We start from the raw sequence: 17805 nt of genomic DNA on the forward strand, positions 1-17805 counted from the left end.
AATAGCTACTAGACTTCCACCTGGTTCGATATGGTGCTGAATATTTCAAGTCTGAACATATGATATATTTCTCCATAGCTTTATCTAGCCTGTTCATGAACACGTTCATACCCGTACCGTCAATGATGTAATCACTAATTCAGGAAGGCTGTTCCATTAAACATGCCGGTGACTGGAAGCGAGAAGTGTTGTTGCTTGGATGAGTTGCAACACAGTTTTTTAGTTTATTGCCGTGGTCCCTGATGTTGGTTCTTATTTTAAATTCTAGTAATCCTCTTGGGACCTTGTATTAGTATAAACCCTGAGTATACTTCTATACTTCAATGCGATCACCACGCAGACATCGATAAAAGAGGCTTGGAAGCTTCATAATCTTTAATCTTTCTTCGCAAGACTTCCCCTTCAAGCCATGAATATCCTTGTTGCACGTCTTCGAACCTCTATACTAAATTTTTCTCCTTTTCCTTTATATCTCAGCTGAAATTTTGGTCCTTTGTATCTCAGCTGACGGCATCAAAGGTGGTTTAAACGAACAATTTTACTAAAGTTAATGAAAGAAACAGAATATATGCCCATACGATTTTGAAAAAGACCGAAGGATGGTAATTCGCCGCCCGCAATGAACCGGATATAAAAATCTCAAAACCTTGCAAAATCGTTTCCATTTAAACCAATAAAAAATACAGGTTCATTTGAATACATTTAAAAACAGTGTACGATATTGCACTGAAATTTATTATAAGTAGATAATGCAGAGCTTCCAGTCCAAATGCACGTTATATGCAGGCATAATGAAACTGTAACTAAGTCGGCGACAAAAAACTGTGCAAAGTTAACCAACCACCCACGTAAACTGTCACAAATTGAAGATATGAGATGATCTGATGAAGTCACGTACTTTTTATATACTCGATCTCTGGGAGACGACTCGCTTTACAGTTCAGTCTCTCTTCACTGCGACCAACCTCTATGGATCCTGAGCCGAGTTTTTGCTCAGTTTTACATAAGACTGGTTTCAATTATGCTGAAATAACGAATTCGTGTAGAAAGCTACTCAAGCGACAGAAACACGAAACTTACAAACTACTTCACACCATGAGTGCTGACAACAAATCATGTGTCCGTGTGCTCCCCTGCGCTAACAATTCAAGACTGACAACCATCGTAGAAGAAGTGAAGTTAAGTTAATAGCGATACGTTTTATGCGTCCATTATACCACACTGAACTTATGCATTAATTCTAGAACATTCTCATTGATTTGACCTGAAAGCCCACTAAAAGCCTCTGACACTCGAGACCACGTATGAGCCGGTATATTGCTATCGCGTGCAGCCCTGCATAGCTTAACCTTAACGAGTTCGGCAGCAAAACTCAACCAATCTCTGAGACTTGGAAACTGAGTAAACTGTTCCATATTATAGTGGCTGTCTTTGTTTGAGCTCGTGTTAAGTGACCTCAGGAGCTGATTACTGGGTAGAGACGTTGCTGGTCCACTTAAACCATAATGATTTTATTTCAGTTCAGATGCTAAAGAGTTTAAATAATATTTATTCCTTAACCATCAGGTGCTGCAAGGCAATAATTTATTTCTTTATTTCATCAATTTATTTCCTAAATATAATCCACGATACGATTTTTTAGTCCAACCGTCTCTCCTGTGTGTGCTCTACTGATTCTGGTGCCGGAGAACTCGTAAACTGCGATATAACATCAATTATTTTTTACACGACACTTCATAAATTATTTTCACGATTGCATCTAATGAAGCTTAATGAAGCTAGTTAATCAGACTCTGATCAGAGAGTTGAATTCTACTGCAATTATGCTTATCAGGCAAATTTAATTTGGTGTATAGCAGGTTTATAGGGAGAGCTAGTTACTTCGAAAAAGCTAACAAACCAGATGGGTTTGCGTATCCAGTGTCCTAGGACAGAATTCAATCTATAAAGCTGCCCCGTTTGACGAATATAATTCTATAAGAGAAAGCGATTGCCTATTGAATTATGTAAGTTTACATCATTCTTTATAGGATGACATTCACCCTTCTTCGGCTCCATCCTCCTCTAATTAAACTCAGCATGTATCCTCTTCGAGAGGCTTTTCTTTCAGAGATTGTGCCTGTATGAGCCTTCACTTCATGGGTCGCGTGTGTAGACCTGCACCTCAGTGATCTCCAGATTATGGTACACTCCTCCCTGTTCCTTCTTGACGACGAAGTACCTGCCGCACAGCGGAGTGGTTGGGGTTATGTGATTCCAGTCCGGTATGTTGGTGGCCTGGTCCAGCACGGGCTCTGCGATGAAGGCGAACTGCTCGTAAACGCCTGCGAAGACGCCATCAGTGACCTCCGTGTTGCCCACGTACAGCTGTCCGGGAACAAGAGAATATACGGAATCAGTCGGCTGTTTACGTTGATATTCAACTGATGTTCAACTTTTATCCGAGTAATGAATGCAATAAGCATATTCACAGCGTATGATTGTGCTTGCACTTGATTTTTACAACATAAAATGAATTACTAGCTTACTGACAATGCTTGGGCTCTCCACCGTAATGTTGTGCTGGACTAGGCTAAGCAATGTTGTCCTAGCTAGGTGGCATTTACGGTGCTGTTGCATTCATTGTGAAATAATACTCACTGTGAAGTCGCATTCACTTTATAGTTGCAATCACTTCTATAGTTGCACTCACTTTTGAAGTCACACTCACGGTAATGTTGTGTGCTCGTTGGATGAGTGTCACACCATCTCCAATCTCGATGCGCGGCAGCAGCGACACGCTCACCACGGCGTAGGGCTTCAGGAGGTCAATCAAGAGGTACGGGTACATGTCAGAGCCGGAGTGGAAGAAGTGCAACACGTTGTTGGAGATGCCGTCATTGGCGTTTTCTGGTTCCCTGCAAACATCAAGGGGCACCGGCCAGCTTATCAAGTAAGTAAATAATGCATCACGGAGGAATTGTATTTTCGATTTGTACATCAAGTAAGAGTGCATTATGCAATTACTGCTATTCTGGAGAATCACAAAGGTGCAGATCCAAAATCAGAAGTTGGAACATAATTATGTGAGAATTCATTTTCCACAATTTCAAGATGAATTGAATTAATGGCTGCTTGACAAGTTTTTGCATTAGTAGTGTAACCCACCAATTGAAAGCCCCTGTAGAAATGGCCACTGACGACGCAGTCACAGGCTTCCCTCTGGCAACCTCGACCAGCAGGCCCTGGCCACCTGCCAGCTGACGGTACAGCCCCGTGTTGTAGGGGGGCAACACACCCGAACCCAGCAACACGCACCCATCTGAGTATCGTGACAAGACTCACGTGAAAAATCAGCTATGAAATTGCCGACTTAATTTAAATATACAAATGTCGGGATTAGAGAAAAGAGAAAGGGTTTTCCTACGTGCGTTTAACGATGAACTAACCGTTCCCTGTGATGGCGTGCACACATCCCACCCGCATGCACATGTTCATGCATGCCGATCTTTTTACGCCGGACTGGCGCTTGATGTGCGTGAAGCAGTTGCCCGAGGCGTAGATGTCCAGGCCGGAGCGCTGCTGCGCGTAGACGGAGTAGTTGCTGGGGCAGGCCATGCCATCGCACAGCCAGTGCCCGGGCACCTGCCACGCCTGGATCAGCGCCAGGAAGAGCGCCAACGTCCGGAATAGCAGCATGATGATCGTGCGTACAGAGAGCTGATAATGCAGTAAATTACAATTGAAAAATTACTAAAATCAGCACACTGAACTTATTCCTAAAATTAGGCAGAAATTGAATATACTTCAAATATCGCGACTTTTGTAATCCTATCCTTCAATAAATAAAAAGTTGGTAGTCCGCTGGCTATCAGTACAATTTAATTCATTTTTGGGTTGTTTCCTTTGTTGATTAGTTTATGTAGATCAGGAAACGTAGATTTTGTGTATATATGCATGTATATTTTTTAACATATACCTTCACAACACAGAAACAAAGAGAAGTTATGTCATGTTGAACATTCACAAGCAAAATAATCTCAAATAGTTCTCTACTGTCTACAATTTTATATTAATTTAATATTATCTTTTCTTCTTCATATTCGGAATCAAATGGCTTGATTTTCACCCTATTTTTCGGTAAATTTTTTAATGCGTTTATAGCGTTCTCTCATTCAATGATTCTAGGAATTCGTGAATTAGGATTGTAAAAATTTTCGCAAACTCGTGTTTTAGTTTTCTATTTACTTAAATCCCCTCATTGCCAACTGTTCTGTCGCGTATCTTATAGGGCGCGAACCAAGCTTTGATCGTTACTAACTTATATAACCAACTGACTAAATATTTTCATATATTGATTATATTTTATGGATTAATTTTATGTTAAGCCAATCTGTTATAATTTCCTGTGATCTCATTTGTCAGATATTTTATAACGGTTTCGTACGTGCTCAAGGGTAAGCTTGGGAATAATGTGTTTACATCTGGAGCCACATCCATTGGAAATAATTAATAAATACTACTAAAATTGATCATAGTATAAAATGTGAAGTTTAAAATGTGAAGTGTAAAATGTGGAATGTAAAATGTGAATTATAAAATGTAAAGTGTAAAACGTAAAATGTGAAGTGTAAAATGTGAAGGGTAAAATTTGAAGTGTACAATGTGAAGTATAAAATGTAAAGTGTAAAATGTGAAGTGTAACATGTAAAGTGTAAACTGTGAAGTGTACATTGTGAAGTGTGAAATGTGAAGTGTAAAATGCCAAGTGTTAATAATATATATTACATATATGTAAATGTAAAGTGTAAATACCATCTATGTAAAATGTAAAATGTGACGTGTAAAATGTGAAGTAGACAATGTGAAGTATACAATGTTAAGTGTAAAATGTGAAGTGCACAATGTGAAGTGTAAAATGTGAAGTGTACAATGCGAAGTGTAAAGTGTGAAGTGTAAAACGTGGAGTGTAAAATGTGATGTGTAAAATGTGAAGTAAAAAATGTGAAGTGTAAAATGTGAAGTGTGAAATGTGATGTGTAAAATGTGAAGTGTAAAATGTGAAGTGTAAAATGTGCAGAAGAACCAAAGCTTATCAAGGCTCCATATATGTTTGTTGTACCCTTACATTATGATTTATGTACGATGGGCATTTTCATTTTAAGAATAACGGGGTTAGAACTACCAACAGAGGAGAATATTTGTGAGTTGTCCATCCCAAAGTTGTGAGCTGGTCATCTCGGCGTTTTAATATGAGAGTTAAGGCTCTGGTCATGGTTTAATTTAATATATGGCGTACTGATTCTACTATCATCGCTCTCAACAGGTACTGTAAAATATATCGTAGAATAAGAACTTCACTATCATTTGTACAATATTTTCGTTATAATCTATTATTATTTGTAGTTATCTGAGACCATTATTTTGACTCTAAAGTTTTTCTATTTATACAGTGCTGGAAATGGCTATACGACCACCCAGTTTTCTCCAAACATTTTTACTTGCACAAAAAATATAATATTCTAATTACACGAGGTTAAACTACGTTTAAAAACGGTTCCAACGCTATGCGAAAAAAAAAATTTTCTCAAATACAGTATATGTGTAGAATTGATGAAAATTAGAAAAACCTAGGTGGAAATGGTTATAAGACCAAGATATGTTTTTCCGTTTGTTGATCACATACACTCGTTTTCATAGGCAATCTCACCTCCTTTCGCCATAATTACCTCAATGCATCTTCTCCCCACGCTATTTACCATATAATCCAGTGTCTTTTGAGAAATATTATCTCAAGAACGAAGGATAACCGTGCTCAGGTCACTCATGCACAGATTGGAACTGGCGCTCATTTGGTAAATATCCCTCGCCATGATGCCCCATAAGTTTTCAATGGGGTTGAGGTCAAGACTAAGCGCCGGCCACGGCAACAGAGTAATATTTTGCTCTAGGAACCACGTGTTTGCTGATTTTGAGATTGTGAATTGAAGCTTTGTCATGTTGAAAAATATATGCTCCCTCATGTTTCTCATCGGCAAAAGGGAGAAGTTGGTAAAACAGCGTGTGCCTGTAAGCCACGGAATATTGTCTCCCATGTAAAATAGCTAGAGTTAATTTTCCCTTTCGGCTAAACGCTCTCCAAACCATGACTCAACCACTACAAGATTGCCGCTTGAAAAAAATTCAGGCTGACGGTCCAGTGGTGCCAATAGCATTGCCATCTATCTGGATCATAAAGATTGAACTTTTTACATCACTGAAGATAATCTTGTGCCATCCCTTACCAATAAGCAAATTTTTTCAGCAAATTTTTGTCGGTTGATAATATGCTTTTGTTGGAGCACAGGGGCATTTTTCCTCTTCATGTATTTGAATTTCTTCGAGTCATGCAATATCTAACGGATGCGTCGTGCTGCTATATCAACTCCAGTAGCCAATTTTATAGAGGTAGAGGGAGCGCAAATTTTAGAAGCCTCCTAAGATCCCTGTCGGTTAATTTTGGGGTTGGTCCAGTGTGCTTCTTTCACTCGTAGCCGTTCAGATTAGCAAAAAATAATTGTGCAATGGGCTTTGAGCGTTTTATTCCCAGTGCGATGTCCCGTTGGCTTCTACTGCATTTCAAGAAGGCGAAATTCTGCTCCTTCTCCGCCTCAGTGAGTCTTGTCCCATTTGGCATATTTTTTACTTAAAAAAATATAAGTGAGGACACAGAACTACACCAGAAAGGCCATAAATGACGAAAATCAAGCTATTCTGCATATTGCTGTACCTTTTAAAAGTGAAAATATTACGGAAATATACCAAAATGGAGAAAAAATATCTTGGTCTTAAATCCCATATTTTTTGTGCAAGAAAAAATATTTCGAGAAAACTGGGTAGTCGTATAGTCATTTCCGGTACTGTAATAGAGATGGATTCGGAAGCTTTTCCTGGGGTTTGAATTTCAGAAGTATTAAATGTTACGAAATAGAATTTTTCATGGAATATGTTATTAAGATAGCCCAATTCACCACGGCTGGTTCAAGGAAGTTGACTGGAAAAAACGGATTCGCGATTTAAATTTGCAGTACAGATTGTGAGAAATGATATTGATTGCGGCTCTATTCAGATGGTATGAAATTATGTTGGGTGAAGAGTTTTCCACGATAATTGCCAAGAATTGACTTCGATAACAAAAAGTTGAAATTGACTTCATCACCCGCCAACCATGAAGTACAGACACCCCGTATACCCGTAATACTGTACTAACCCGCCCTGATGTTTTTTTTTCAGGTAGTTTTTTAAATAACATTGTTTTAGCTATTTACTCCAATGCGTGAATACGTAAGAAATATTGTCGAAACGGGCAGCTTGGTTAGCTTGGACCAGTTAAATCTGAATGCAGTAAAGAATTTATCACGACATCATAAAATTCATGTGCACCTAGTTACTTAAGAGACAAAGAAGTTGTATCCCCTGTAAAAATAATAAGAGAACGACTTCCTTTGTTTGAATATATCGCACAGAGCGAATTGTCAAAGAAATCGTTGTCAGGAACTGAGTGGTTAAATTTATCGGCTGATGGTTGAGTGTCAGCATTGATTGTACACATGCTTCTAGAGAAGGAATTTTTTGAGGAACTTTTTGATTTTATATATAAAATAAGTAAGAAAATAATTTCAGATTAGTAAGAATAAATGTTTACAAGATGTTTTTTTATTATTTGTCATCGTAATATTGTTTGGTGGTTTTTTTCTCAGTGAGTATCACGGATTTGGATTAATTTATATGAGATATTTAAAATACTCATTACTTTTAGATTATAATTTATGTACTTTTTCACGTTATAATTGTTTGATATGCAATGAATATTGTGATTTATTAAATATTGATGATTTCACAAGATGACTCAAGGTTTATTAATGAATATCGATACTACATTGAACCATTACAAAAATATCGATAAATTTACTTTTGAAACGTATTGAAAGTTTTGAATTAAATAAATGTACATTTGATGCACCTACAAGATTTACCTTCATAAGGTTACCGCATCAGAGGACGTGTATCAGCGGGAAATTGTGTAACTCATCAAGTTTTATGGTGTGAATTTTTTGCATCCCATATGCAGCATGAATGTAAATATCTCGCATGCACGCAACTCACCAGAGCTGAACGTTTCTCTGTCACGCGTACACCAGCGCAAACAAGTCAAGACTGACAGCCGCCGCAACTAACAAGTAAAAATCACACATCGAGTAATAGCGCTAAAGTTCATGGGTCACTTGATGTACGGTCAACGAAGGTAGTGATCGCTTCGACCCGAACCATTGATTAGACGTAAAAACTGAACAAAGACTTCCACGCTTTTGACCAATCGAGGTCTCGTGCACTTTGAACTTTGTAGTCACCTTCAAAAGTTATTTGGAAAAGCATTCACAGAAGAAACTCATGGTTCTCTTTGAAAATATTTAAGTTTCTTGAAAAGAAATCAAGAATCTGGCATAATAATAAAGTTAAGGTCATCTGTTGCCTTACCTTGGCCCGTCATTGCTCAGTAGAAGATACTTTGTGTGACATCGACGATTGATTGTCGGCCAACACAGCGACCACCAAAAATACACATTTAATTTATTTCCCACTAAATCAAAATAATCGGTAGGTCCGGTTTTCTGCCCAGCCCAAATCAGCCTCAAATACTTCCAAAAGAAACTGTTTGAAGGGAGTAACCAATTGCTTTATATATCAATGATATCGATAGCAGATTTTATTTAATATCAATTCCCTTTCAACCCGTTTGCTGTAAACGGCGCAACGCATTCCATTGTATGCTCATTATTGATGGCTTTTTGAGATATAGCTCGGTCTTTTGATCAGAGTACTTACGATATGTGATTAGCATCTGCGCGGCGTTAACGAATAATATATGGATTATATTCACATATTATAACAGCCTTCAATCATTAAGTCATATTTTGATAAATAACCATCTTATTCAGAAAAACCCTTATAAATAATCATTGGAATGCCTGAATTCTTTTGTGCCAGGAGCTTCAATTTTGTATTGCCATGTACAAAACTTTAGCGCTACCTCTCTTTTCAGTGGAAGGAAAGATTAAATTTCATTGAAGTAATAGTGTTAATAAAATATTTAAAAGATACAGAATTTATTACGTATGAATTGTGTTATGTGAACAAAATAAAACTTGAAGAAAGTGAATTAGCACGAGCTGCTGCGTGATGGAAGTCCTCTGCATCGGGAGCAAGAGCTTCACCTGGCCAGGTGGCTAGGAAAACTGACGCCTTATAGCTTTGTTCCGTGCTGTCAATCCAGTCAAGTAACTAGCAACTGATTTGAATGAAATGCTACCAATTTATATAACAGAATATTAGAACAAGCTGCGTATTAAGGTCCAGAATATCTTCAAACGCTTAAATTTACGGACCGAGCAGATGAGCTCTTAAAATAAGAGACAATAATAAATTGGTTAACTAATGATCAAGAGGGTATTAATATTTAGGTTGAGAGTTGTGAAGTGAAGACAGTTACCCCTAATGGAAACTGGCCAGACAAAAAATTGCCATAACACTCTGAGCTTTAGTGACGGACTAACAACCTGCAACATCCAGTCCTCTCCTGAGCTCTCTTCGAGACCCGTCCTCCGTGAGGAGACGAGCCTTCGCCCCCACAACGTCTCACACTTCAAGGCCGCCACCCCAGACGAGACGCACGCTGGAAGTCTCACTCCATGGTGAAGTTGAAACGGACGACAATGTGAAGATGTGGCGTCGTTGACAGTCGTAAGAGTCTGACTGGTGTACTGTCTGAACCATACCAGAGGCTTGACTTTCAAATTTGGATATGAAGAATTGAGGAAAGTTGCCCACACAATTGCAAGAAATGTTGGGAACAGTGGCCGGCCGTAATTAAATAATGAGCGACTCAAATCCAAATGATAATCCTCTTCCAACGAAAACTATCTTATGAATGATAAGAATTTTATTCATTCGCAGGCTGAATGCAGGCTGAGCTGAAATTTTGTATTGCTTTGTTTGCACTTGAATTGGGTAGCGAGGTCGAGCAATAAAAAAGTTAACGTTATCATAGGGATTTTTTGTCGAATTCAATTTGACGAAGAAATACAATTTATGTCAAAAAATAAATGTAGCTTGCCAGTCAGTCATGTTTGAAAACTTTTTTTTTGTCTACAGGAGATTATTCAGAAGGTCAAAGTAGTTGGAGGAACGAATGAATATCCATCGATCAAGTAGAAATTGCAGGTGGCACCACAATAGCATATGACTCGGTTTGTAGTTCGAATTACTGAAGTATCATTCATAATTGAGCAATCCGTTGTTTTTTCACTTTCTAGAAATTTCTATCGTAGCAGAAATGGTTGATTTTCCTGTCAATCATGACCGAAATCTAAATCATTCCTCAATTGCTGTTCATTAACCGAGCGCAAAAACATCAGTAACATGAAATAAAGTTCCAGATCCCACAGAGAGCAACAGTAAAATAGAGCACTTTAATTCCAACTAATGTCATTAATGAGGTTTTGGCACGCGATGTGCTGGGACCGGGTACTAATATTTTAATAATGTACTATAAATTTTTCTCATGATCGAGTACTATACATTTTTAGAGCAAATCGGAGTTGAAATGATCTGGCTTAAACTTAAAACCTGAATTTATGGTGCAACAATAATTTTTTCTACCTAGACAAAAATTTTGGCGGTTAACAGAGAGCGGAAAAACATCGCAACTAAAAATTTAATTCACCCACCACACTTAATTAATCTTAGAAGAAAATGGTGTGAACAGAGGTATATTCAATAGTCATTTCAGTTCAGTACAAATTAGGAAACAGTTGTTCAAGAGCTAATTCGGCCTTTTTGCAGTAAATATTTTGGAACAGCTCCATCCACCGTAATCTAGGAATAGTGATGGTTTCATTGATCAATTCTCATCGTTTGCGATTTTTTCTTACTCATAAGTGGCAGCTAATTTTTACTCAGGATTTTTGCAAAAAATACCAGTTCATATCTTAAAATGAGGTTGGCAAGTAAAACTCGACAACTTTGTTTGGCGATTATTTATAAGTGAGATATTTTTCCAACAGTGAGGCAATGCGATAAAGTACAATATGCATTTTAAAATTTTCAATCACAAGCCGAAAAGTTCTTGGTTACAAAGCAACGCTTCTATAAATGCATTTGAAATTTGTGTTGTTCAAAAATCTACGTTTCCGATAAACCTTCAGGTTCACCAACAGAGGAAGCTGTCGTTAAATAATGACCACCATGTTTCTATTATTGTATTATTTATATCATTCCTAATTTAGAATTTAACAAATGCAAAATGCAAATGCAATCTGTTAGAAGGTGTATACATGTCAACAGATAAGTTCCTACAGATTATCTGTTTCACATTTGTTAAAACTAAACTAAAAATTATTCGTCCGTAATCAAATATTTTTCGTTTGTTTTGCGCCTAATAATTATTCATGTGAATTAATGATGAATAAAATAATTTCAGCAACTTTAATGCGTTGTAAAGTATGGAGACTTTGATCCAGTCGGTGCCAATTATTTCATGTACTAAAGATAAGTATGAACTTTTAATCACAATTCCATCTTAATTCACGGATACTAAGTGAGTGCAGTCATTCGAGTAAAAACAATGTTGCGACTGAGTTACAACCAAAACTTATGTGATTCAGAGAATTCGTGTTCGCCATTCGCATTTCTTGCAAGAATAATTGATGTGAAATGCTTCACACTAAATAATGCGAATGAATGCATCATTATAATTGCATGTTATTAAGGGATAAAATTTTCTATTAAGGTTAAGGTTCTTCTCTGTTCGTGTTGAATAATTTATGAGAAATTTACGGCTGATGATGGGTTGTGCAGACGTTTGTTAACACGACAGTTTAGCCTGTCAATGCAAGGTAATTGGACCGCATATACTTACCCAGATGGCTAACACAGCGTCGCCGGAATACGAGCATAGCAAAAATCATCATTTATTCTAAATTACCTGGTCTGGTACTAAAATATTGTAATCGAGCGAGAGCGTTTTTTTTATTTCCATTATTTTAATTAGAGTAGTTGGCATCGAAATGAAAAGCGCAAAATCTCTTTAGCAAAGATTTCAATTATAATCAACATGTGCGCGCCCATTTCGGGCAAGGGATATTTGGGTGAAGAGGGGGCCATCAGGTGCACCATATGTTTCTCGAGATTGAAACGAAACCGTAAAGCTGGTCAAAAAAGAACGTTTTCTTCTCACGATCGTTTGTCCATGATTAGTGAAGGTATGTAAAACAAACCGTCCCCTGTGATGACGTGCACACACACTTCCCGCATGCGCATGACCGTACACGCCGGTCTTTTTGCGCCGTACTGGCGCTTGTTGTGCGTGAAGCAGTTGCCCGAGGCGTAGATGTCCAGGCCGGAGCGCTGCTGCGCGTAGACGGGGTAGTTGCTGGGGCAGGCCATGCCATCGCACAGCCAGTGCCCGGGCACCTGCCACGCCTGGATCAGCGCCAGGAAGAGCGCCAAAGTCCAGCTTAAATAACATGACGCTCTTGCGTGTGTAAACGGCGCAGTGTATTAAAAATCTAACAAAACAATCTCTAGAATACGAAGCAGTCAGCGAACATAATTAATTTAAGAAATTGATTGATTGGACTGAATTAACCATAAAAATATTTGTAGCTTCCAATTAAACTCAAGGATTTATGTCCAGTGGCAATTCAGATGTTCATCCAAAATAGACTTGTTTAAATAGCACCCATTATTCTCCATTCATTAATTCTACACTTATTGATCTTGCGTTAACAGAACTTGGCTCGAGAACTGATGAACGCTCCACAAGGATTTCATAAGCATGTAAGGATTAACAACACAGATCAGCCCAAAACGAGGGACAACGAATGAAGGAGCATTTGAATAGTTAGCCCGTGAAAGTTATCTATTTTTATCATATCTTACATACAGTGACACGCAAAAGTACTGAATACATTACAGTTTAATTTATATCTCAAGTTAAAGTACAAGATTTTCCCTAATATTTGGTCAGTATATTGCTAATGGTATATTAAAGAATATTAAAAAGAATATCAAAAAGTAAGCAGTGTTTAGATTGTATTCAACAAAATAGAAAACTTAACCCACGCAACAGTACTAGGTACATGTTCAAAAATGAACAAAAATAACTTTTCTTAAGGTACTCAAAATTCGCTTTTCACTGTAGACGATCCACTGATCTCATTTCGTTATCTAATAGGTCAATCAGAGCAGTTTGCCATTGTTTACAAGATTTGCGTTCCGGTGAAGATCAGCTTCATCTTCAAAATTTAATTTAAAATGGGGAAACTCGAGAGTCGGCGACAGATTTGCGTCAAAAGATCATAGATTGTCACAAGAAAGGGAAGGGGTCTCGAATAATAGACCGAGACTAGCCTGGAATGCCCAATACCGAAAGATTACTCTGGTTCATAAGTTAATATTTTTTGGTGATACCCACAGGGAGTCATTATGTTAAAATAATTATTTTCAATACCCTCATTGATTTGTGAAAACGTCATGAGTAGCGCAAAATTTGATAACCAAATCCAAATTGAGAAGTTTGTTGATTGGGAACCTTATTAATCAGAAGAAATATAGCAAAAGAATAAAGTTGAAAGAGAACTTTATTGAATGAAAATTTAGGCAACAACTGGAAGTACCCATATTAATATATCCAATCATCGCTACATCATTGTGTTGTTGTAAAGAAAAGGCCTTATATGGCCTGCCGCCGATTATTGTACTTTTCGTGACTCGTTCATAGGTGATCTAAAAACAGGTCGTTTGACCGGATCTTTTCAAAATTGACGTAGTTTGAAATAGCTACTAGGCTTTCACCGGATTCGGTATGTTGCTAGGCATTTCAAGTCTGAACATATATTTCTCCATAGCTTTATCTAGTCTATTCTTGAACGCGTTCATAATCGGAGCCTCAACGATGTAATTAGGAAGGCTGATCCACATTTCGGTGATTCGGAGCGAAAAGAAGTGTTGTCGCGTGGATGAATTGCAACGCAATTTTTTTAGTCTATAGCCGTGGCCCCTGGTGCTGGTTTTTGCTTCGAATTCTAGTAATCCTTCTGGAACCTTGTATAAAACATGAGTATACATGTATACTTCAACGAGGTCCCCACGCAGACTTCGAGAACCGAGGCTTGGAAGCTTCATAATCTTTCATCTTTCCTCATAAGACTTGCCCTTCAAGCCTGTAATTATTCTTGTTTCACATCTTTGAACACTCTCTACTAAATTTTTGCCTTTTTCAAATTTCAGTGACCACACGGTTTTCCAAACTCTAGGTTCGGGGGCACGACAGCGACAGCGACAAACAGCTTTATCGGTTACATAGAAGTTATTTACACTTGTCAGCATTAAAACGCAGCTGACACGTATAGGTCGCCTGCCGAAGACCACCACTGCCCTGGATGTAATGGACCATCATGATTCCTGCCTTCCGGAACGTAGCCTTCAACATTTCAAGCCCACCGTATCTAGGCTATGGGTCGAACCAGCCCTCGGTCGAACGGCCACTTGTCGAAGGACGATAAATTTTGGAACAGAACTATGCTATCTGAAACCTAACCTCAGATGCGGTGAACGTAAAATTACGCAATTTAACGATGCCCGGAAGTCAGATTCGACCCGCGGCCTGGTGGTGCTGGTGTACGGCAGGTTCTATGCAAGGCCGGAGGAAGACAAAGCCGAGTGGTTCACGGCTGGTTGGTGGATGTCCGGAGATCCAAGGCGTTCGATTCAGGGCTTATTGGTGCACAAAATTGGTTGTGCACGGCTGCGCTCCCACACGTATTAGCTCAGTTAACTAAACTATCAAGATCATCTCGCAATTGCAATTTATTTGATGCAATCCAAACTGTATTATAAACTTCATCAGCATCCATAGAGCACACGCTTGACACTTAACTCTGGCAGATCGTTTATAGAAGTAACGAACTAAACAGGCCCGAGAACGCTTTCTTGTGACACGCCACTGCGCACTGTTGCCCAGTCTGAAACGCAGAGGTAGGCAGTAGCGCGCTACATGAGATGGTAAACAGTCAAGTGATTGATAATTCTATGCCTCACAATAGATTCATAACCTTACAAATAGCACTCGTGAGACTGAAAGGGCGATAGTTACCGGGGCTACTAATGTCGCCTTTTTTGAACAATGGTGTCTCTTTAGCTTCTTTCCAATCGGCCTGCTAAGTCCATTCGTTCAAGGTTTTTTGAAAGAACACTGTCAGAGGCCCTGCCAGGTCGGTTGCTAAATGCTAATTTTTTGATCAATCTGGGGTGGAAGCCGTCTGCTCCACATGACTTGTTGGGATTCAGAGCGACCAGGCACTTGAGAACCTCTTCTTCGTGCATTTCAAAAAACTTTAACACCCAGCTTCCAGGGCGCTCCTTAAAAGCTGGAATGCTGTTCAAGTCCTCATCGGTGAACACGCTGCTAAAGAACTGATTAAGAACGCTAACCTTCCCTCAGCATAGGATATCTTTCGTTGAACTACTTTCAAATCAGAAAAACCGTCGTTTGTCTGACACTTCGAACTAGCGCACAAAAAGGCTTTCGGGTTCTATTTGCATTTTTGGTAATATTTGATTCGAAGTTTTTCACTGCGGTGCGACAGATTTTTTAGCTTGATTTCGAGCTCTTGCATTAAGGTTATAATCAGCATCATGCGAGTTGGTAAAAAGCGCTTATAGGCTTTTTTCTTGGTCATAAGCTTAGCTGTAACTGTACTGTTCATCCACTGAAATTTTTTGACTACACCGAGCTTAATCTTAGGTACACACGCAACAACTGCAGACACAACCGTCTGCAGTTGATGAAAAGTGCAATGAATCAGTCACAGTCATGTCCATAAATGACCATGAATCAGCCACATTCATGTCCTTAAGGGGAGCGTCTACCCTAAAATTGAAAATTTTTACTTTTTCGGTTTTCATACTAATTTTAAAGCTGACATTCTGCCCTATCCAATGGTACCACTGCCATCTCTCTACGTTGATTTATGATTTCACGACATTTTATGAATGGGGGGCGGGTGGGGGAGTTCTTTAAGTAATTTGAGCTCCTTATATATAGTGTCATGACATTCCATCTCTGTACGTCGATTTTTACGTACACGACACTTCATGAAAGGGGGGCGGGGGGGAGTTCTTTCAGTAATTAGATATGAGATAATTCGCTGTCCACCACTACAAATATAGTGTTTTTGTGAGGTCTGACTCAGTGTGCCTCCGGGCTTTGTAGGGAGAGATGCGCATGTAGTTGCTCCTATCATCCTTGAGTGGAATCAAGCTCCAGAAACGTTTAGTTTGGTATCTATGCTACATTGAGCGCATATTGTGGTGCGCGCGGGACTTGGTCGCGCTCTCCTCAACATTCACACTTATTGTCACGGAAAACCTATCTCCTCCTAGAGTTTCGAAGCTACAACAATGAGACATATACCGTTCGATTTGCAAAAGAAAGATCTACAATTCATCGTAAACGTTTTTCCAATTTTCGTTATAGTTTGGATTTTATTCCGCCAAAAGAGGGGGTGTGGGGGGAAAATCGAAAAATTTCCGAAAAATGCCGCCACACCCACAAAAATGAGAATTTCAAAGAACGTTCACGATGAATTATAGATATTGTCTTTACGCATCGAATGATATGTGTTTCAATGTTGTAGCTCTAAAACCCTAGGAGGAGTAGGATTTCTACGGTACCCCCTTTTTTGGCCGTTTTCTAAGAATTTCACGTTTTCTTTCATTTTTTCGAAAAATTCACACGAACAAAAAAGTCTTAGATTTCTATTTTACATATGTGTACCAAATTTCAGAGTGATCTGTCTGTAAATAGCCGAGATAAATTTTAGGGTAGACGCTCCCCTTAATACAATTCAGAATATTCGCAGCACACGCTGCATCACGGAGTTTAAACATAGTTGCCTTTTGCAAAGTTCAAACGTTCACGCTTCCGAGGTGTCTCTTCTGTATAGCGCTCAATACTGAAAAATAACGATTGGTGTTGCCTTTTGCCCAACGGAGCCTCGTGACGAAGCTCATCTAATATTAATTCTTCACTAGTAAACACTAGATCTGGAATATTTGGGGTGTGCTTACCCCTAAAATGGGTTGCCTTGGTGATGTTCTGGATTAAAAATGAGTCTCGCACAGACTACATATACAGGGATGCTGGGTGATTCGCATCTCTCTGAGAAGATTCATCTGATCAGTCTATTTCTGGATGGTTAAAACCACCAACGATCAACGTATGCGACCTACTGAAAGTCATTTTTGGCCAAAAACTGTTTAGTACTTTATCACTGTCAGAGGAACTGTTAGGTGATCTATACACGGCCCCTCTGTGGAGGCTATCCTTGCCTTTCAGAGAAAGTTCGCACCACACTGATGCTCTAGCTGCTTGAGAATCTGTGCGGTGCGAACTTTTTATTGTCTAGCTGATTGGTGCAGATTACTTAACTTGCTGGGACCCATAAACGGTTATAACACACAGAGCTACACCTCTACTGCACTGCCCTTCATTTAAGTTATGAAAAGAATCAAAACCTGGCAATTGAAATTCAACAGATTCTATTTCCCTCCCCTCCCCGTGATTTGTAGAGAGTGTTTCTTTAATGCAAATACTGTCGATACACTCGTTGGCGATCACATTAACATTTCACTTTGTTTAAAATGAAGTCAGAGTTCGTGTATAAACATTTTTTTTTCATTTCAACACCATCAAGAACAGACTAGACGAAGCTATGCAGAAGCATA

The 17805-nt window shown here is 38.8% G+C and overlaps 1 protein-coding gene across 1 annotated transcript; it reads right to left on the reverse strand.

Moving 5' to 3' along the window:
- Nucleotides 1-719: 719 nt before the first annotated feature.
- On the reverse strand, nucleotides 720-8155 carry LOC108681389. The gene is made up of 5 exons (XM_018170407.2): nucleotides 8125-8155; nucleotides 3429-3699; nucleotides 3148-3301; nucleotides 2711-2897; nucleotides 720-2367 (listed from the first exon to the last, which is right to left on the reverse strand). The coding sequence occupies exons 2-5, from the start codon at nucleotides 3676-3678 to the stop codon at nucleotides 2137-2139; spliced, it is 822 nt and encodes a 273-aa protein (XP_018025896.1). The 5' UTR covers nucleotides 3679-3699; nucleotides 8125-8155; the 3' UTR covers nucleotides 720-2136.
- Between the last annotated feature and the right edge of the window lie 9650 nt (nucleotides 8156-17805).

The sequence above is a fragment of the Hyalella azteca genome, unplaced genomic scaffold (genome assembly GCF_000764305.2).
Source record: "Hyalella azteca isolate HAZT.00-mixed unplaced genomic scaffold, Hazt_2.0.2 contig7882, whole genome shotgun sequence".
NCBI lineage: Eukaryota > Metazoa > Arthropoda > Malacostraca > Amphipoda > Hyalellidae > Hyalella > Hyalella azteca.

What these genes read in the sequence shown, in the direction of transcription:
- LOC108681389 (XM_018170407.2), bottom strand. Translation starts at nt 3,678, where the DNA reads ATGCTGCTATTCCGGACGTTGGCGCTCTTCCTGGCGCTGATCCAGGCG. An exon ending in GCACGCCATCACAGGGAACG is followed by an intron (nt 3,302 to 3,428) that starts GTTAGTTCATCG and finishes CACGATACTCAG; the next exon opens with ATGGGTGCGTGTTGCTGGGT. An exon ending in AACGAGCACACAACATTACC is followed by an intron (nt 2,368 to 2,710) that starts GTGAGTGTGACT and finishes GTTCCCGGACAG; the next exon opens with CTGTACGTGGGCAACACGGA.